Raw genomic sequence first — 19,385 nt, forward strand, 5'->3', positions numbered from 1 at the left:
TGAAGTGCTTCCAAATGCTAGCTCACTGCTCGTGATCCTAATGCTAGAAAACTCAAACATATAAATTTCCATAGCAATTATGTGATCCTCTTTTCAAGGCTTGCCATCCGCAATTCAATACCTTACACATCAATTAGAATATTTACAAAAATCCACACAATAGTAAATACTAATATTTAGGTTGATAGGCCTTCTTTTGAGTGAGCTTTTCGGCTACACTTTATTTCTCTGCTTGACATCTGTTATATGCTTTTTTGTTTGACATCTGGTAGTAAAAAGATATTTACCGATTCATTATCCTCGCCGCGCATCACATCTGGCAAGCATGCACTCATCAGGTCACCTATATTCCCATGTTTCTAATGGCGAACAGGTATCGAACAAGTAAGGATGCACTCATGGATTAGAAAACTGCGAATGCAGATTATCCCAAAAAGGGTGTTATGTAGCAGAGGATTTTGGTGTATGTTTCCAAGGTTATCTTCTTTTCGCTGTGTTTCTATTTATTATTCATATTTATATTCTTGTAGCGTGTCTGTTGGTTTTTGATGTAAAAAGTTCTGAAGTTCATGTCAAATTGTTCTTGAATTAGTGAATTCTCTTGGTTTCCTAGGGTTTGTGGTTGTTATTGGGTTAGGATCCATGTTTTATTTCCATTTTAGTTTGTCTCAGAGTATATGTCTGCTTTGATTTCCTATTTTCCTTGTTCTTCAAATTTGTTTTCAAGGGTTTAGTACGGGAAAATCTCCATTTTATTTAAGACGGTGTGATCGCGATTGCATTGCCTAAAAGTGGTTTTTTTTTAAGAGATTGATAGTAATTTTTTGTTGTGGTTTTGGATTTTCTGTTTGATGTTTGGGCTTTGGTCTTATGCTTTCGTTCTTGGTCTCTGTGCTATAGATCGCTCTTTTCCTTGGATCATGGCTCGTACGAAGCAGATAGCACAAAAATCTACCAGAGGAAAGGCTCCGAGGAAGCAGCTCACAACAAAGGTAACTGCTTTCCTATATTTCTTCCGTTGCATCTTTGGTGGAGTTAATTTAGGCGTGTTGTTTTTATTGTGGCATTTTATTCTGAAGTTCCTTTTTTAAATTAGGTTGCTCGTAAATCTGCTCCCACGAACGGAGGTGTGAAGAAGCCTCATAGATATCGTCCCGGAACAGTTGCTCTTCGGTATGTCACGCAGTTTAAATTTGCTTTGGATTCTATCGATATGTTTACAATGTTTTCTTTATAGTATATGTGTCTTATTGCAAATTGTTTAATCGACTGAACAGAGAAATTCGAAAGTATCAGAAGAGCACGGAGTTGCTAGTTCGGAAGCTACCATTTCAAAGGCTTGTGAGGGAAATTGCCCAGGACTTCAAGGTAACATGTCACCTTTCTCGCTAAAATGTTAGCTTAATTGGCGACCCATTTAAATGAATTTCTTGGTACTCTGTTCTGGCGATGGTACTTGTCTAATTTTTTTTTTTTATTGTGTTCAAACGGATTTGCGATTCCAGAGTCATGCTGTCTTGGCACTTCAGGAGGCTGTAGAGGCCTGTCTTGTCAGTCTGTTTGAAGATACTAACCTCTGCGCCATACATGCGAAGAGGGTGATCATCATGCCGAAAGACATTCAGCGTGCAAGGTGTATCCGTGGGGAAAGGGCCTAGGCCTGTTTTCACGGTGATGATTTGTAAAGGTCGGATCTTTTTGGGGGGAGAATTCTATAGCATGTACATATATTTGATGAAGGAAGCTTTTTGCAAAAACACATTGTAGACTACAGGATTTTGTAATGTCGTATAATTGAAGTTTATGTTGACTACAATGGATATTGTGGATTTATGACTTCTAATTGAATGGGTCGACTCGAGCTAATTGTAGTTGCTTATTAATATGGAACTTTTTGCCATTCGAAGCCATGTTTTTTGAACCCATACTGCATGTTGATGCTTGTTAAGCTCTTCATTATTATATGGTATAATTATTGTTTATCAATGTTTTGGAACCCCTATTGCATGTTGATGCTTGTTAAGCTCTTCATTATTATATGGTATAATTATTGTTTATCAATGTTGAAGTGCTATATGTGTCTTCATGTATAAATTTAATTTGTTTTTCGGTAGACAACATTCTTCGTGATTTATATTCTGCATTTTCTATTACTTTACACTGATAATATTCTGCACTTTCTATTACTTTTGACTGATAATCGACCACAATACAAGATGTTGTATGACGATGTCTTTTAACAAGATGTTGTATGACGATGTCTTTTATCAATGTTGAAGTGCTATATGTGTCTTCATGTATAAAACTGGTTGTTGAACAATAATTTATTCTGTTTGCAAGAGAGGGTTGTTTTATCTTGTCTGCAAGAGAGACCTGTGCATTTGCCAAAATTCTTCATAATGGAACTTGTTTATATGTTTTTAATAATTGAATTTGAAGTTTACAAATAGTTGTTGGATGGATTTTATTTGCTAGGCTGAAGCAATTATTATACAAATCCACTATGGTTGTGAGCAATGAGTATTTATAATTATGTTATTAAATATTTGGATGGATTTTATCAGCAAGGCTGAATCTACTATTTTGTAATGCACAATAGTCTTGCGATGTGTTTGCAAGAATATGTTCTTGAATATTTGCATGGATTTTATATGTCTGACTGTTTATCTGTCGGACTGAAGTGAGTGATTATGGAATGTTTAGTGGTTGTATCAATTTGTTTGGAAAATTTTGTTTTTGAATACTTGGGAAGAGATTAGTTTGCAATGCACGGTAGTTTTGAGCAATCTGTTTGCAAAAGTGCAAGTTGTTGCAATGCTCAGGTGGGAAGTTTATTTTGGAAAATTGTTTTGCCATTGTTTTTGTGATGGTGCAGTTTTAGCTAATATTCATTTTTATTCCTTGTGAAATTTTATTCATTCTTTCCATATGGCCAATTCATTGTCAGTTTTTTGTTGCCATGGCGTCGTGGCCACACTCGGGGAGCCACAATGTGGCTAACTCATTATTGTCAATTTAGTGCATCTCGGCCACTTTGTCAATTTAATGATGACTTGAAGAAATTCTTCAAGTGTCATGTTTCGTTATCCAGTCCAGTGTGAATTTTTATGTCTTCTTCCCATGTGGCCAAATCATTGTCAATTTAGTGCATCTCGGCCACCGTATTTGGTTATGATTTTTCATGAAACCCTCATCCTAGTTTTCAGGAATCATTCATTTTCAGTTTTCCAACCAGAATGAAACACTCGTTCTCAAATAAAAATGTTCTCACGTAAAAGATAGAAATACTCGTTCTCAGTGTTCTACCCAAATTTGAAGGGTTATCACCAAGTTTGAAGGTTTTAACGCAATAGCATTTTTAATGCTCAATTTGAGGGGTTTGGTTTTTTCTGGGTGCTACAATTTTTCTGAATAACGAAAATTTCTAGCTTATTTGCTTATATCAAACATTTGTGTAGGGTTTCAACCAATTAACATTTCATTGAGTATGTATTTACAAATCAATGATTTTGGGATCAAATCCCACAAAGCAATTCTATATATGCTCTTCAAATTCCTTCAAGCTTTTGAAAGTAAAACCAATGAATTATCAAATTTTACTATAATAAAAAACAATTAGAAAGTCTTTAGCCATCCCAAATTGCTCATCCTTTACGCTTGGACCAACATCTCTTCTAAAAAACTTCAACAATTCCAATATACTAATCCTATCGGCCTATTTTTGTACTTTTAGAATAATTTCTAGTAACTATTTACTATTGTAACATTTATTGTATCACTGTCTACGCAATATCGTAAAAAAATAATAACGCCATCACGATATTAACCCGCCTTTATGAGAATCCAATTTACCTAATAGCTTAATGGTCGTTCCTTTTTGGAAAGTATTATAACCAATAAAGATCACCATTCAAAGTGTGCATGTTTGCTTTGCTCCCAATTCCCCCACTGTCCCGGGATATGTATCTATAAAAATAAGATAATATATTTGTATTCATCAAAATGTGCCACGTTGTCATTCGCTCATTGAGCATGCTCAACATCTCGTCAACGATGAGCAACCTCTCATTATCTTTAAATATATTATCTTTACGCCGTAAGGCGTTTCCCTCTGAAATCCATCCCCATTTTTGCCTACATGTCCTCCTTTGACGCCGTACGATTAGATGTTAGACGATTACAAACACTGGAACCGTCGATCAAAACAGTCACCGAGGCGATCCAGGTAATGAAGAGCGCGGGGTGCCAATCACCATTCCAGAGGTAGGGTTTCTCCAATGGTGTTCTCCAGGCGGGCGTCAGGACTTGCCTCCCCTGGATCCCTCCACACCGCTCTGGATCCCTCTGAATCATCCATGCAATATCCCTCTGAATCATCCATGCGTTGTATTGCAGAGGTTGGCAACAAACCCTTGCGTAGTGCCTTTGTTTTGAAAACTAGTAGGCTGCCATTAGACAAAGAAAATCAGAGGTATGAGTCCAAGGATCGAATCCATGGTGGAAATTTATTCAAAACCCTAAGACTTGGGATTCCCCGTGCATTCAAATTTGATCCTTTTTAAATTTTAGTCAGCTTAGTGTGAGTTTTGTTGATGATATTTTATGAATTCAGGGTATGCGACTGGAACTTTGCACCAACGACTGTGTTGGGCTTCTCTCGGAGGTGACTCGCATATTTAGAGAAAATGGGATGTCAGTTACAAAAGCAGAGGTGTCAATGCGGGGTGATAAGGTAGCTGATGTGTTCTATGTGACTGATACAGCTGGAAACCCCGTTGATGCCAAGACAGTAGAAGTTGTTCGCCAAGAAATTGGACTAACAATCTTGCAAGTAAAAGACAACTGTATGCATTCAAAATCTCCTCCAAGGGAACCTGCCATCCGATTCTCCCTTGGTGATCTCTTCAAATCAAAGTCAGAGCGTTTTCTCTACAGTCTTGGATTGATAAAATCTTATTCTTAGATGTTGTATTTTGGGCCTCTTACAATGGAATTAAGTAATTGCCTTTGAAGGTTGTATGTATGGGCGATGGTTCTCTAAAAACCATCCTCGTTCATCAGTTTTACACTGTGACAATTACCTTGCTAAAGACAGAAATTGGGTACAGCAATGCCAGGATCTAGAAAAGCACAATACCAGGCGTTCCCTCTGAGAAGAACTCGCCTCCATGCCGCGCTGTCTCGTTATGGGCCCTTAGATCCATTGTTAGACGATGGAATAAACTCCAACCATTAGATCGTCTTCCATCCTTAAGACAGTTGTCACTCAATGATGGGCCTTCTCCCACCACATCGCCAAGCCTCTTCGCCTACGCCGATCTGCAAAAGCTGCCCAATGGAACAAACATGGAAGCCATTGCCGCCCACTGCAGCCTCGTCGTCACAGGTAATTCTCACGGAGGTGGCCGCCAAGATTCCATCTCTCCCTCCACTCATCCCCTGAATGTCATAACGCCCTTCATGCTGCAAGATGCAACGCTCAGTCTTAGAAATCGCGGTTACAACATCCTCGCCTTGGCCATGCACATCAAGTCCCCTGAGCTTCTGTGCCTGCAAAACCTCACCATCTTTACTCTCAGCGACGATTCCGTTTTCTCAAGCGAAGGCCAAGAATTTTTGAACAAATGTGAGGTACCATGTGGTTCCCAACATGAGGCTGCCTTTGGCAGATCTGGTGCAGTTTCCGGCGGGCACAAGACTGAAGACTCTCCTCCACGGGCAATCGCTGGTTGTGAGCGACAGCAAACCCTTCTCTGTCAATTATGTGGTTATAAAGATTGCGGATGTTTTCAGCAACAGATGGATAGTCGTGCATGAGATTCTTCGGCTGCTCATAAGCTCTGTGGATCCGATGGAGTGGGCTTCCAGCGACAGCAACGAAATTCTTCGGTCCCTCTTGATGAGCTCAGAGGATCAGATGGGGTTTTACAGAAACAGTAGCACTGGTGATCATCATGAGTAGTAGTAGGTCAATAAGGAGCTAAAGATTCTTTTATTTTAGTTGTTGTCTGTGTATTTGTGATGTATTTTGCCTTTGCAATTTGAGTACAGTGGTATCCATGAGAAATCATGTCCAGGAAGCAAGCAATTAAATGTCTATGAATGCAGCATGTTATGTTACTCTATCAAGAAGCCACATTTTGCTTGAACTGTAATGGAACAATGGCAATTTATATAATGGTTCTGATTCCTTTAATTCTTTTCTTTCATGGTTTCTTAATTTTCTGTATGTCAAGTATGACTTCGCGCTTTCATTTCTTTTATCTGTCATGAGAATCTCCTTAAGCCATGGATTTTCTTTATCGATGGGAAACAACCATAGAGCTGAGATGGTTCAAAGAGAAACTAAAATGGAATGCCAGTAAACGAGTAGAATTCACAGAAGAGGCCAGATCGCCATAGATACTGCATTGCCAGTAATAATAATAAACATGCCATTTCATCCAGATCCTTCAAAGAAATGTGAGGGTGCAATCTTCTGATTGAAACTAGCAAAGTCTGCTGAGCGTTGTTAAGAGCACACATAATGAAATTCAAGATTGAAGAATATTAAGGAAATTTGATTAATAAAATGTTTTGGAATCTGCAAATCAAATTAAATTGCCTGAAAGTTATATCGTAATTCAATCACCTGAAATTTATCATAATTACAAGGATGCTGAACACCATTTAGCACTGATATTTGCCATGCATGAAGAAGTCTGCAATTTTTTGTGTCGAAGAATAGCATTCAAGTCTAATGGGCTCAGAGAAGTAAATCTAGGATTATGGCATGAATGCTTATGCAACTGCGTGAGTGAACTCTCTGAATTATGGCATGGGGTTTTTATCTTACTCATCCTTTGCATCTAATGACCAAGGAGGGGAGGGGAGGGGCAAAAGTTGTTTCTTTATTGATCCATTCTATACCCACCTTTGAGTTTCCAAAAATGTCTGGAACCAATATGACCAATGTTATAAGGGATGCCTTCATAGATAAAGGCATTTCGCCCCCTCCAAAGGCCCCAGAATAGCAAAAATTGAAGGTATTTGTCCTCCTTCCCCAAATCGAACCAGTATCTGAAACATGCCTCTATAGATGAGTAACACCAGCTTGCATTGATCTGGAGTCTCTGTAAAACATATATCGAGGTAGCAACATAAAAATGAGACCGAATGGATAAATTCATAACATACACATTCGATTTATGGCATACGTTGCACCTCCCAGGGCCCCGAAACCCTCGCGTGCATAAGCTGCTGTTCCAGGTGAGGACCTAGTTCCTCCATACAAACCATCCACAAAGCATAATCTTGTTTGGAATATTAAAATTTCAAACCCTACAAAACCAACGCTTATCTTGCTGCTCACCAAGAGAGGAAGAAATGAAATCGTATATAACTTTAAGAATGATATGTTCCAGGAGTAAATCACCATAATGATCGTCATCACGATTCAATGAAATACATACCTGCTAATGTCAATTGGTAGATATGTCGGAGAAGTCATCATTTATACCAAAGTCTGTCGTGCCCATCCAAATGCGATATAGTTGCAGAGAATCCCACCCCTTCTGTATACGTAAAATATGAATAATACCTTTATCATGAAGTTGTTTTATGATCTCATCTAGAGATTATATTCTCCCGGATCTCTACCAATCTTAGTCATCCTACTGAACCAATGAACTAGTGAATGTTTCCTATTATCCATCGTCTAGTCGTCATAAATCCTCTCCAAATATGTGATCCATATTTAAAGCATTTAGCTCCCTATTTGATAAAATTATTGCATTTTTATAAAAAGGGGAATTTCCATGGGAAGGATCTTTATGAAGTGTCCGTCTCACAACTTTCTTTGTTTACTTATTTATTTATTATTTATATATTTTCATAATTTTTTTATTGTAAATTATATTCAAATTTCATAAAAGTAAAAATGATTAATTTAAATATATTATCTTTACGCCGTAAGGCGTTTCCCTCTGAAATCCATCCCCATTTTTGCCTACGTGTCCTCCTTTGACGCCATACGATTAGATGTTAGACGATTACAAACACTGGAACCGTCGATCAAAACAGTCACCGAGGCGATCCAGGCGATCCAGGTAATGAAGAGCGCCGAGTGCCAATCGCCATTCCAGAGGTAGGGTTTCTCCAGTGGTGTTCTCCAGGCGGGCGTCAGGACTTGCCTCCCCTGGATCCCTCCACGCCGCTCTGGATCCCTCTGAATCATCCATGCAATATCCCTTTGAATCATCCATGCGTTGAATTGCAGAGGTTGGCAACAAACCCTTGCGTAGTGCCTTTGTTTGGAAAACCAGTAGGCTGCCATTAGACAAAGAAAATCAGAGGTATGAGTCCAAGGATCGAATCCATGGTGGAAATTTATTCAAAACCCTAAGACTTGGGATTCCCCGTGCATTCAAATTTGATCCTTTTTAAATTTTAGTCAGCTTAGTGTGAGTTTTGTTGATGATATTTTATGAATTCAGGGTATGCGACTGGAACTCTGCACCAACGACCGTGTTGGGCTTCTCTCGGAGGTGACTCGCATATTTAGAGAAAATGGGATGTCATTTACAAAAGCAGAGGTGTCAACGCGGGGTGATAAGGTAGCTGATGTGTTCTATGTGACTGATACAGCTGGAAACCTCGTTGATGCCAAGACAGTAGAAGTTGTTCGCCAAGAAATTGGACTAACAATCTTGCAAGTAAAAGACGATTGTATGCATACAAAATCTCCTCCAAGGGAACCTGCCATCCGATTCTCCCTTGGTGATCTCTTCAAATCAAAGTCAGAGCGTTTTCTCTACAGTCTTGGATTGATAAAATCTTATTCTTAGATGTTGTATTTTGGGCCTCTTGCAATGGAATTAAGTAATTGCCTTTGAAGGTTGTATGTATGGGCGATGGTTCTCTAAAAACCATCCTTGTTCATCTGTTTTACACTGTGACAATTACCTTGCTAAAGACAGAAATTGGGTACAGCAATGCCAGGATCTAGAAAGCACAAAAACAGGCGTTCCCTCTGAGAAGAACTCCCCTCCATGCCGCGTTGTCTCGTTATGGGCCCTTAGATCCATTGTTAGACGATGGAATAAACTCCAACCATTAGATCGTCTTCCATCCTTAAGACAATTGTCACTCAATGATGGGCCTTCTCCCACCACATCGCCAAGCCTCTTCACCTACGCCGATCTGCAAAAGCTGCCCAACGGAACAAACCTGGAAGCCATTGCCGCCCACTGCAGCCTCGTCGTCACAGGTAATTCTCACGGAGGTGGCCGCCAAGATTCCATCTCTCCCTCCACTCATCCCCTGAATGTCATAACGCCCTTCATGCTGCAAGATGCAATGCTCAGTCTTAGAGATCGTGGTTACAACATCCTCGCCTTGGCCATGCGCATAAAGTCCCCTGAGCTTCTGCGCCTGCAAAACCTCACCATCTTTACTCTCAGCGACGATTCCGTTTTCTCAAGCGAAGTCCAAGAATTTTCGAATAATGTGAGGTACCATGTGGTTCCCAACATGAGGCTGCCTTTGGCAGATCTGGTGCAGCTTCTGGCGGGCACAAGACTGAAGACTCTCCTCCACGGGCAATCGCTGGTTGTGAGCGACAGCAAACCCTTCTTTGTCAATTATGTGGGTATAAAGATTGCGGATGTTTTCAGCAACAGATGGATAGTCGTGCATGAGATTCTTCGGCCGCTCATAAGCTCTGTGGATCCGATGGAGTGGGCTTCCAGCGACAGCAGCGAAATTCTTCGGTCCCTCTTGATGAGCTCAGAGGATCAGATGGGGTTTTACAGAAACAGCAGCACTGGTGATCATCATGAGTAGTAGTAGGTCAATAAGGAGCTAAAGATTCTTTTATTTTAGTTGTTGTCTGTGTATTTGTGATGTATTTTGCCTTTGCAATTTGAGTACAGTGGTATCCATGAGAAATCATGTCCAGGAAGCAAGCAATTAAATGTCTATGAATGCAGCATGTTATGTTCCTCTATCAAGAAGCCACATTTTGCTTGAACTGTATTGGAACAATGGCAATTTATATAATGGTTCTGATTCCTTTAATTCTTTTCTTTCATGGTTTCTTAATTTTCTGTATGTCAAGTATGACTTCGCGCTTTCATTTCTTTTCTCTGTCATGAGAATCTCCTTAAGCCATGGATTTTCTTTATCGATGGGAAACAACCATAGAGCTGAGATGGTTCAAAGACAAACTAAAATGGAATGCCAGTAAACGAGTAGAATTCACAGAAGAGGCCAGATCGCCATAGATACTGCATTGCCAGTAAATAATAAACATGCCATTTCATCCAGATCCTTCAAAGAAATGTGAGGGTGCAATCTTCTGATCGAAACTAGCAAAGTCTGCTGAGCGTTGTTAAGAGCACACGTAATGAAATTCAAGATTGCAGAATATTAAGGAAATTTGATTACTAAAATGTTTTGGAATCTGCAAATCAAATTAAATTGCCTGAAAGTTATATCATAATTCAATCACCTGAAATTTATCATAATTACAAGGATGTTGAACACCATTTAGCACTGATATTTGCCATGCATGAAGAAGTCTGCAATTTTTTGTGTCGAAGAATAGCATTCAAGTCTAATGGGCTCAGAGAAGTAAATCTAGGATTATGGCACGAATGCTTATGCAACTGCATGAGTGAACTCTCTAAATTCTGGCATGGGGTTTTTATCTTACTCATCCTTTGCATCTAATGACCAAGGAGGGGAGGGGAGGGGCAAAAGTTGTTTCTTTATTGATCCATTCTATACCCACCTTTGAGTTTCCAAAAATGTCTGGAACCAATATGACCAATGTTATAAGGGATGTTGTCATAGATAAAGGCATTTCGCCCCCTCCAAAGGCCCCAGAATAGCAAAAATTGAAGGTATTTGTCCTTCTTCCCCAAATCGAACCAGTATCTGAAACATGCCTCTATAGATGAGTAACACCAGCTTGCATTGATCTGGAGTCTCTGTAAAACATATATCGAGGTAGCAACATAAAAATGAGACCGAATGGATAAATTCATAACATCCACATTCGATTTATGGCATACGTTGCACCTCCCAGGGCCCTGAAACCCTCGCGTGAGGACCTAGTTCCTCCATACAAACCATCCACAAAGCATAATCTTTTTTGGAATATTAAAAGTTCAAACCCTACAAAACCAACGCTTATCTTGCTGCTCACCAAGAGAGGAAGAAATGAAATAGTATATAACTTTAAGAATGATATGTTCCAGGAGTAAATCACCATAATGATCGTCATCACGATTCAATGAAATACATACCTGCTAATGTCAATTGATAGATATGTCGGAGAAGTCATCATTTATACCAAAGTCTGTCGTGCCCATCCAAATGTGATATAGTTGCAGAGAATCCCACCCCTTCTGTATACGTAAAATATGAATAATACCTTTATCATGAAGTTGTTTTATGATCTCATCTAGAGATTATATTCTCCCGGATCTCTACCAATCTTAGTCATCCTACTGAACCAATGAACTAGTGAATGTTTCCTATTATCCATCGTCTAGTCGTCATAAATCCTCTCCAAATATGTGATCCATATTTAAAGCATTTAGCTCCCTATTTGATAAAATTATTGCATTTTTATAAAAAGGGGAATTTCCATGGGAAGGATCTTTATGAAGTGTCTGTCTCACAACTTTCTTTGTTTACTTATTTATTTATTATTTATATATTTTCATAATTTTTTTATTGTAAATTATATTCAAATTTCATAAAAGTAAAAATGATTAATTTAAATATATTATCTTTACGCCGTAAGGCGTTTCCCTCTGAAATCCATCCCCATTTTTGCCTACGTGTCCTCCTTTGACGTCGTACGATTAGATGTTAGACGATTACAAACACTGGAACCATCGATCAAAACAGTCACCGAGGCGATCCAGGTAATGAAGAGCACCGAGTGCTAATCGCCATTCCAGAGGTAGGGTTTCTCCAGTGGTGTTCTCCAGGCGGGCGTCAGGACTTGCCTCCCCTGGATCCCTCCACGCCGCTCTGGATCCCTCTGAATCATCCATGCAATATCCCTCTGAATCATCCATGCGTTGTATTGCAGAGGTTGGCAACAAACCCTTGCGTAGTGTCTTTGTTTGGAAAACTAGTAGGCTGCCATTAGACAAAGAAAATCAGAGGTATGATTCCAAGGATCGAATCCATGGTGGAAATTTACTCAAAACCCTAAGACTTGGGATTCCCCGTGCATTCAAATTTGATCCTTTTTAAATTTTAGTCAGCTTAGTGTGAGTTTTGTTGATGATATTTTATGAATTCAGGGTATGCGACTGGAACTCTGCACCAACGACCGTGTTGGGATTCTGTCGGAGGTGACTCGCATATTTAGAGAAAATGGGTTGTCAGTTACAAAAGCAGAGGTGTCAACGCGGGGTGATAAGGTAGCTGATGTGTTCTATGTGACTGATACAGCTGGAAACCCCGTTGATGCCAAGACAGTAGAAGTTGTTCGCCAAGAAAATGGACTAACAATATTGCAAGTAAAAGACGACTGTATGCATACAAAATTTCCTCCAAGGGAACCTGCCATCCGATTCTCCCTTGGTGATCTCTTCAAATCAAAGTCAGAGCGTTTTCTCTACAGTCTTGGATTGATAAAATCTTATTCTTAGATGTTGTATTTTGGGCCTCTTGCAATGGAATTAAGTAATTGCCTTTGAAGGTTGTATGTATGGGCGATGGTTCTCTAAAAACCATCCTCGTTCATCAATTTTACACTGTGACAATTACCTTGCTAAAGACAGAAATTGGGTACAACAATGCCAGGATCTAGAAAGCACAATACCACTGGGATTTGCCAAATATGATTTGTTGATCATCGAACAGAAGACCAGCAATGGAGAACTATTCACCACACTGGCTGAACATGGCCCTGTCATTTGATGACCCAGGAATTGCGAAATTGACCTCATCATAGAGAAGTGTGCAAAATTGGTAGATCTGAAAGAAGACAGCACTAATTACAGTGGTGGTAGGAGAAAGGAACTAAATCCACCTAATCTAGAATTGCTTATACAAGTTGTACAAATTACAAGCTGATAAATAGTCTTTATTCTACAAAACGACAACTCTCCAAACTACACAGGTAAAGACCATTGATGAATCACAGTGTTAACATAGATTCTAGTGCTTGACATAGATTCTTAGCACTTCTTGGCCTTGTAGGAAGTAAAATACTCCTTTTAGCCACTGGAGGTTTTCTTTGAAATGTAGAAGTCACGATCCCAAGTCTATCTGCAAGAATTGGGCAGACTGAAGGAGAAGGCGTTGGATTCTGGACTTCTTGCTGAACATCTGAATTTGAAAGGTGTGTGATTTGGTAGGAGATTGGTACAGCACGAGGTGACAATTTGGGGCAATTGCTGGTATTTTTTGCTTTCCTTCATCGAATAGGAACTGCACCCCACCTTTATGTTTAGAGATTCCTGGTCAGTGGTATGTTTTTGCTGGATCAGCTAATATAGTTCTTCCCCCTTCTTTCTTAAATCATTTGAATCCACTGGCACTTCTGATCACTTGCACTTCTTATACCGTTGTATTGATGATGTAAAATATGTAAATAATTGTATAGCAAATTCAATGGAGTTGGCCTCTGGATGATCATAGTTCATTGTTTGTGATCGAATTGACTAGGGGTTGGCCTCTGTATAGCTCTGTATCCTCTGTTTCTTTATCAGCCCATAATAATAAAATTTTATTACAAATGTGTGTGGTGCTTGTTTGTGCTATTGTTCTTTGTATTATGTTTGGCACTTTTTATGAAGTAACCGCGATGATGATACTTCAGGTATTTCGTGGCAATGTTGATTTGCTCTGTCTGATTTATAAGATTTCTGTTGTTATTTCACAGGAGGTTGCTATGCGCTGTATCATCTCCAAGTGCAGCCGAGGATAGTTAACAGCAAATCGTTAACTCCTATGGAAAATGAGCTTTCAAAGGATCTAAAGAAAGTGAATTCTCGAGGAATTTATGTCTTATTTTTAAAACTAGGGTTTTAAGTATATCACAATGTCCTTTAAATGTCCTCAAGTCAATGGTAATGGTGGTTAGAGACCCGTGGACTTACAGGAACGAAGAATAATGAATTTCAAGAAAATGTTGCGTTCAAAGATATCTTTACAGTGTTGAAGTACAAGTAAGCATTGCCTGACATAAAATGGATAACTAGATAATTTTAATGACAAGACAATCGGTATGATTTATACATGGCTTAAAATTAAAAGTAACTCATCTAAAATAGGAAAACAATCAACGTTAATCATCTTAAATGCATTTAGATCTTCATCTCAAATACTTTGATTTGCAAAACTTGGGGACCTATCTTAGATACTTTGACTTGCACAGCTTGGGGACCTATCTTAGATACTTCGACAACGACAACGCCAAGCCTCTTGTGACTGTTGACAACTGTTTGGAGAGGGGGTATTCTGTGGTGACTGTTCAGTGTAAAGACAGACCTAAGCTTCTCTTTGATATTGTTTGCAGCTTGACAGATATGGAGTATGTTGTCTTTCGGATGGCAGGTTCCCTGTAAAACCACCGACACTTCCCCAACAGTTGTCTCCATTCTGTATAAAGTTTTTCCATGAAATATAATTGCATTGCCAGTTCTTGCTTCTGTGGTGATGAACACAAAGTCCTCCGTGCGCTTGCCTAGCTTTCTAAGCATCCCCTTCCTTACAGTTCCAACAATTATCTATTAAAAAAAATTGTATGTTAGCAAGCATGTTGGTAATTTGATTTACATACATAATATATGTTAGTAAGTAAAGGAAAAACGCAGTTTATTTTGGAGTGGGAAAAATATACATATTTGCAAGAAAAAAGGATTGACATGAATTTAGTAACCTTACATTCTGCAAGGGGACACACAACAGTGAGATTTAATGCCTACACAAACACTCCATCATACAATTAAACTAACCACTACACCAAATTGATCCACTTAACAAGCAAAACCATCAGGTGCTGTTACTACCGAAGAAAAGAAAGATGTCATTACATCAACCTAGAGAATTTCACCCAAAGCCTGCTGCCAGGTTAGCAAAGGTTTAAATCCATATCGTTCCTCATGAGGCAAAAACAGGGTTACGACACAACTAAAGAAGAATAAAATGAGCAATACAAGTTGGCAGAAAATGTAAGCAGATAAGTATAGATAAGTATAATAACACAGGACTATGAACAGAGGAAAAACAAGGGTATTAGAAAGAAAGGACTGGTATAAACTTGTTAGCCGAAACAAATAAGGAATTGCAAATAAATATCAAAAATTAATATATTAGTATAGAGGGTTAGCTCAATTGGTCGAGTTCCTGTAACTAAAGTATCTCTCTAATGGAAAGTCACGAGTCAATTTTCCTCAGGGTTAGGCCCTCCGGGTTAGGCTTTGCTATAAACTCAGAGCGAGATGCGATCTCTTCAGATAGATCTGCCCCGATATTTCCTCTGCAAGAAAAATAAATGAGTATATCTGTATCATTGCAAGTGAGCTTGCCAAGCTCACTTGCAGATTGACAAATTTTTAGGCCGATATTCTGTCTTATGGAGGAAAAAAATTCACGGTATCTATGGGAAAACCAGCGAAGTAGTATAACAAGATAAGTAGAAAACATATGTTGATTAAGCCAGAAAGAAAACAATGAGCAGAGTTAGGACTATGACCAGAGGGAAGAAACAAATATTAGAATGAAAGAATGTTGAGCAAGCCTGTATCATAAACAAATTAAAAATGGTAGACACACTCACATACAATATTGAGCAAGCTTGTACCTTAAACAAATTAAAAATGGTAGACACACTCACATACAACCACCCGCATGAAAGGATCAATCCCTGTAATTCAGGTATGACAGTGACCTTGCATCAGGACTATCCAAATCCTTCTAGCAAAATTATGTAAAGGTCTTACCTAACCGTGTTGTGCTCAGGTAATGTCATTTACCTTTGTTAGTTCCTGATTTTACCTAAACAAGTTGTGCTCAGGTAATGTCCTTTACCTTGGTTAGAAGGTTCGTTCCTGATTTTACATGAGCGAGGGTTGCTCCTGAAAGGTCAACCCTATAAGTTTATGTGTGTGTCCTGCAATACTGTAAACTAAAAGACACTGGAGCCAAAGAGAACCTTACATCTTCTACATGAGCATGATTTTGGTAGGTATCCAATGCAGCAATCTTACTTAAAAGTCTCTGTCTCAAATTGCCCGTATACATCTGTGAGCCCTTCAAAATCCTAGCATTGCTTCCTAAAACCACATTGGCAACCTCATCACATTGTCCTGACTGACCGTCCAATTGCAATCTCCTTGCAGTCTCATTTGTGGGTTTCCACAGCTTGATTCCATGCAGAACAATATCTGGTCCCAGGATTGGTATCAGGCTCTGCGATGAAAATTTCCCCAAAAACCAAAGCATCTTCAGCCACCCATCATCTCAGAAACTAAAAATACAGGAGAGGAGAAGAAAGCAACGTTACTTACTTTCACAATGGCAGGATGTTTTGCGAGATTGTAGCATTCCAGAAGCCATAAAAAGCAGTTTAGCTCCGAGGGGCCCCTTAGTCCTTTCTTGGAGATCTCATTATGCAGTGTCGTATGGCGTATACCCCATTCAATATACAGTTTAGTAAAGTTATAATCGATATTTGTATTTACTGTTACATAGCCCTGTTGGCTGAAAACAGAAATGGCTGCGGGCAATGGTGATGAACTGCCATCTGTTGGAGATGGGTACTCCTGTTTTTCATGTTGATATAGAAATGGGTTGTTATCCATTGACAAAACCAGCCAAAGTGCCATCAGTACCACCACCACCATTACTAACAACCCAACAGACATTGCACTGGCTATGCAGCTTCTCCTTCTTCCCTTCATTCTTCCTCCTCCCTTGATGTCTGTTCCCTCCCTCCTGCATTTGGATGCTGTGACTGCAGTTCTCTTCCACCACCACTCCATTCTGAATAAAATAGAATAATTCAACCAAATAAAAAACTACCCATTAGCGTAAACAAAATGTCCACCTGCAAAGTTCATGCATAATCCTCCTCCTAACTTTTTTGTCAGACCTTTCCTTCCTGTGCTTTAGTTGTCGAGGACCCACATATTTCTGAAAGTATTTTATTTGCTAAATGAGGGAACCTGCCATCCGATTCTCCCTTGGTGATCTCTTCAAATCAAAGTCAGAGCGTTTTCTCTACAGTCTTGGATTGATAAAATCCTATTCTTAGATGTTGTATTTTGGGCCTCTTGCAATGGAATTAAGTAATTGCCTTTGAAGGTTGTATGTATGGACGATGGTTCTCTAAAAACCATCCTCGTTCATCTGTTTTACACTGTGACAATTACCTTGCTAAAGACAGAAATTGGGTACAACAATGCCAGGATCTAGAAAGCACAATACCACTGGGATTTGCCAAATATGATTTGTTGATCATCGAACAGAAGACCAGCAATGGAGAACTATTCACCATGGCCGAACATGGCCCTGCCATTTGATGACCCAGGAATTGCGAAATTGACCTCATCATAGAGAAGTGTGCAAAATTGGTAGATCTGAAAGAAGACAACACTAATTACAGTGGTGGTAGGAGAAAGGAACTAAATCCACCTAATCTAGAATTGCTTATACAAGTTGTACAAATTACAAGCTGATAAATAGTCTTTGTTCTACAAAATGACAACTCTTCAAACTACACAGGTAAAGACCATTGATGAATCACAGTCTTAACATAGATTCTAGTGCTTGACATAGATTCTTAGCACTTCTTGGCCTTGTAGGAAGTAAAATACTCCTTTTAGCCACTAGAGGTTTCCTTTGAAAAGTAGAAGTCACGATCCCAAGTCTATCTGCAAGAATTGGGCAGGCTGAAGGAGAAGACGTTGGATTCTGGACTTCTTGCTGAACATCTGAATTTGAAAGGTGTGTGATTTGGTAGGAGATTGGTACAGCACGAGGTGAAAATTTGGGGCAATTGCTGGTATTTTTTGCTTTCCTTCATCGAATAGGAACTGCACCCCACCTTTCTGTTTAGAGATTCCTGGTCAGTGGTATGTTTTCGCTGGATCAACTAATACAGTGCTTCCCCCTTCTTTCTTAAATCATTTGAATCCACTGGCACTTCTGATCACTTGCACTTCTTATACCGTTGTATTGATGATGTAAAATATGTAAATAATTGTATAGCAAATTCAATGGAGTTGGCCTCTGGATGATCATAGTTCATTGTTTGTGATCGACTTGACTGGGGGTTGGCCTCTGTATAGCTCTGTATCCTCTGTTTCTTTATCAGCCCATAATAATAAAAGTTTATTACAAATGTGTGTGGTGCTTGTGTGTGCTATTGTGGATTCACATTGATTTTGTCAACATTAAATGCACCCTTATATTCAATTTTAGTGGTCAATAGTTCTGCCTGCTTCTTACAAGACCAAAGTAACTGACTAGTTTCATATTCTTAATGCAGTACTTCATACTATGCTAATATGTATCTTTCATAAACAATCCTTTTTGTGGCCTCTAAGCAGCTCTCTTTCATATCCTACATGGATTTGTAGACCACACTAACATCAAATAATATATCAAATCTGCTATGAATCAAGTAAATGAGGCTCCAGTAGTCTTCTTGTAGAGAGTACCATTAATTTTCAAAGGCACACTCACTCAATTTCTCTCTTGATTGATATGGTGCCAAAAATGGTTTATATTGTTCCATCCTAAACATGTATAATGAATGGCGATTTATATTTAGGTAAATAAATATATTGTTATCCATTTGCAAAACTTGGCTTCCATAAGGAAAAATACAACACACTCAGGTTTGTAATTCTAAATATCTCTATTTATTGTTTTTTCAAACCCAAAATTAGGTTGACACTACTTCAATTTATGATTAAGTCACCAACATGTAAGTATTATCGCTTGCACATTTATGATTAAGTCACCAACATGTAAGTATCATCATTTGCAAAATATAAACACTACAATCAAATTCATGATGCTTAAAACCAAAACTAATAATCAATCAATCTTCTTATACCACACTATGGAGGCTTGCTTCAAAGTGTAAAAGGATTTCTTTAGTAGGATGTATGTTATAACTCTTATACATAATGAATAATGTGTGAAAGAATAAGTAGATAAGAGTTCATATTTGCAATAGGTGCAAATATTTCAATGTAGTCAATATGAATATGATCTTGTTGAGAGAAGATTTTTATCACAAGTAAATTTATGTTTCTCAATAACACTTGTAGATGGTAAATTTAGTCTTGTAGACCATTAGACATTTCATCACATTCTTTCTTTATGCAGATGGTAAATTTAGTCTTGTAGACCATTAGACATTT

The 19,385-nt window shown here is 38.7% G+C and overlaps 2 protein-coding genes and 3 pseudogenes across 2 annotated transcripts; 4 read left to right on the plus strand and 1 right to left on the minus strand.

The window, feature by feature from the left end:
- Positions 1–920: 920 nt before the first annotated feature.
- Positions 921–1,675, plus strand: LOC149196055 (histone H3.3-like). The gene is made up of 4 exons (XM_089409041.1): positions 921–992; positions 1,097–1,173; positions 1,278–1,366; positions 1,486–1,675. The coding sequence occupies exons 1-4, from the start codon at positions 921–923 to the stop codon at positions 1,656–1,658; spliced, it is 411 nt and encodes a 136-aa protein (XP_089265167.1). The 3' UTR covers positions 1,659–1,675.
- A 2,463-nt stretch (positions 1,676–4,138) lies between these two features.
- LOC149196056 (ACT domain-containing protein ACR4 pseudogene) lies at positions 4,139–4,963 on the plus strand (annotated as a pseudogene).
- A 3,514-nt stretch (positions 4,964–8,477) lies between these two features.
- LOC149196057 (ACT domain-containing protein ACR4 pseudogene) lies at positions 8,478–8,825 on the plus strand (annotated as a pseudogene).
- Positions 8,826–12,305: 3,480 nt separating this feature from the next.
- LOC149196058 (ACT domain-containing protein ACR4 pseudogene) lies at positions 12,306–12,653 on the plus strand (annotated as a pseudogene).
- A 1,662-nt stretch (positions 12,654–14,315) lies between these two features.
- LOC149196059 (uncharacterized) lies at positions 14,316–17,088 on the minus strand. The gene is made up of 3 exons (XM_089408138.1): positions 16,521–17,088; positions 16,171–16,422; positions 14,316–14,738 (listed from the first exon to the last, which is right to left on the minus strand). Exons 1-3 carry the CDS (start codon positions 16,992–16,994, stop codon positions 14,316–14,318), a joined length of 1,149 nt encoding a protein of 382 aa, XP_089264264.1. The 5' UTR covers positions 16,995–17,088.
- Positions 17,089–19,385: the final 2,297 nt, after the last annotated feature.

The sequence above is a fragment of the Pinus tabuliformis genome, chromosome 2_2, assembly GCF_031772625.1.
Source record: "Pinus tabuliformis cultivar Carrire ecotype Pingquan chromosome 2_2, CPIR1, whole genome shotgun sequence".
Classification (NCBI taxonomy): Eukaryota; Viridiplantae; Streptophyta; class Pinopsida; order Pinales; family Pinaceae; genus Pinus; species Pinus tabuliformis.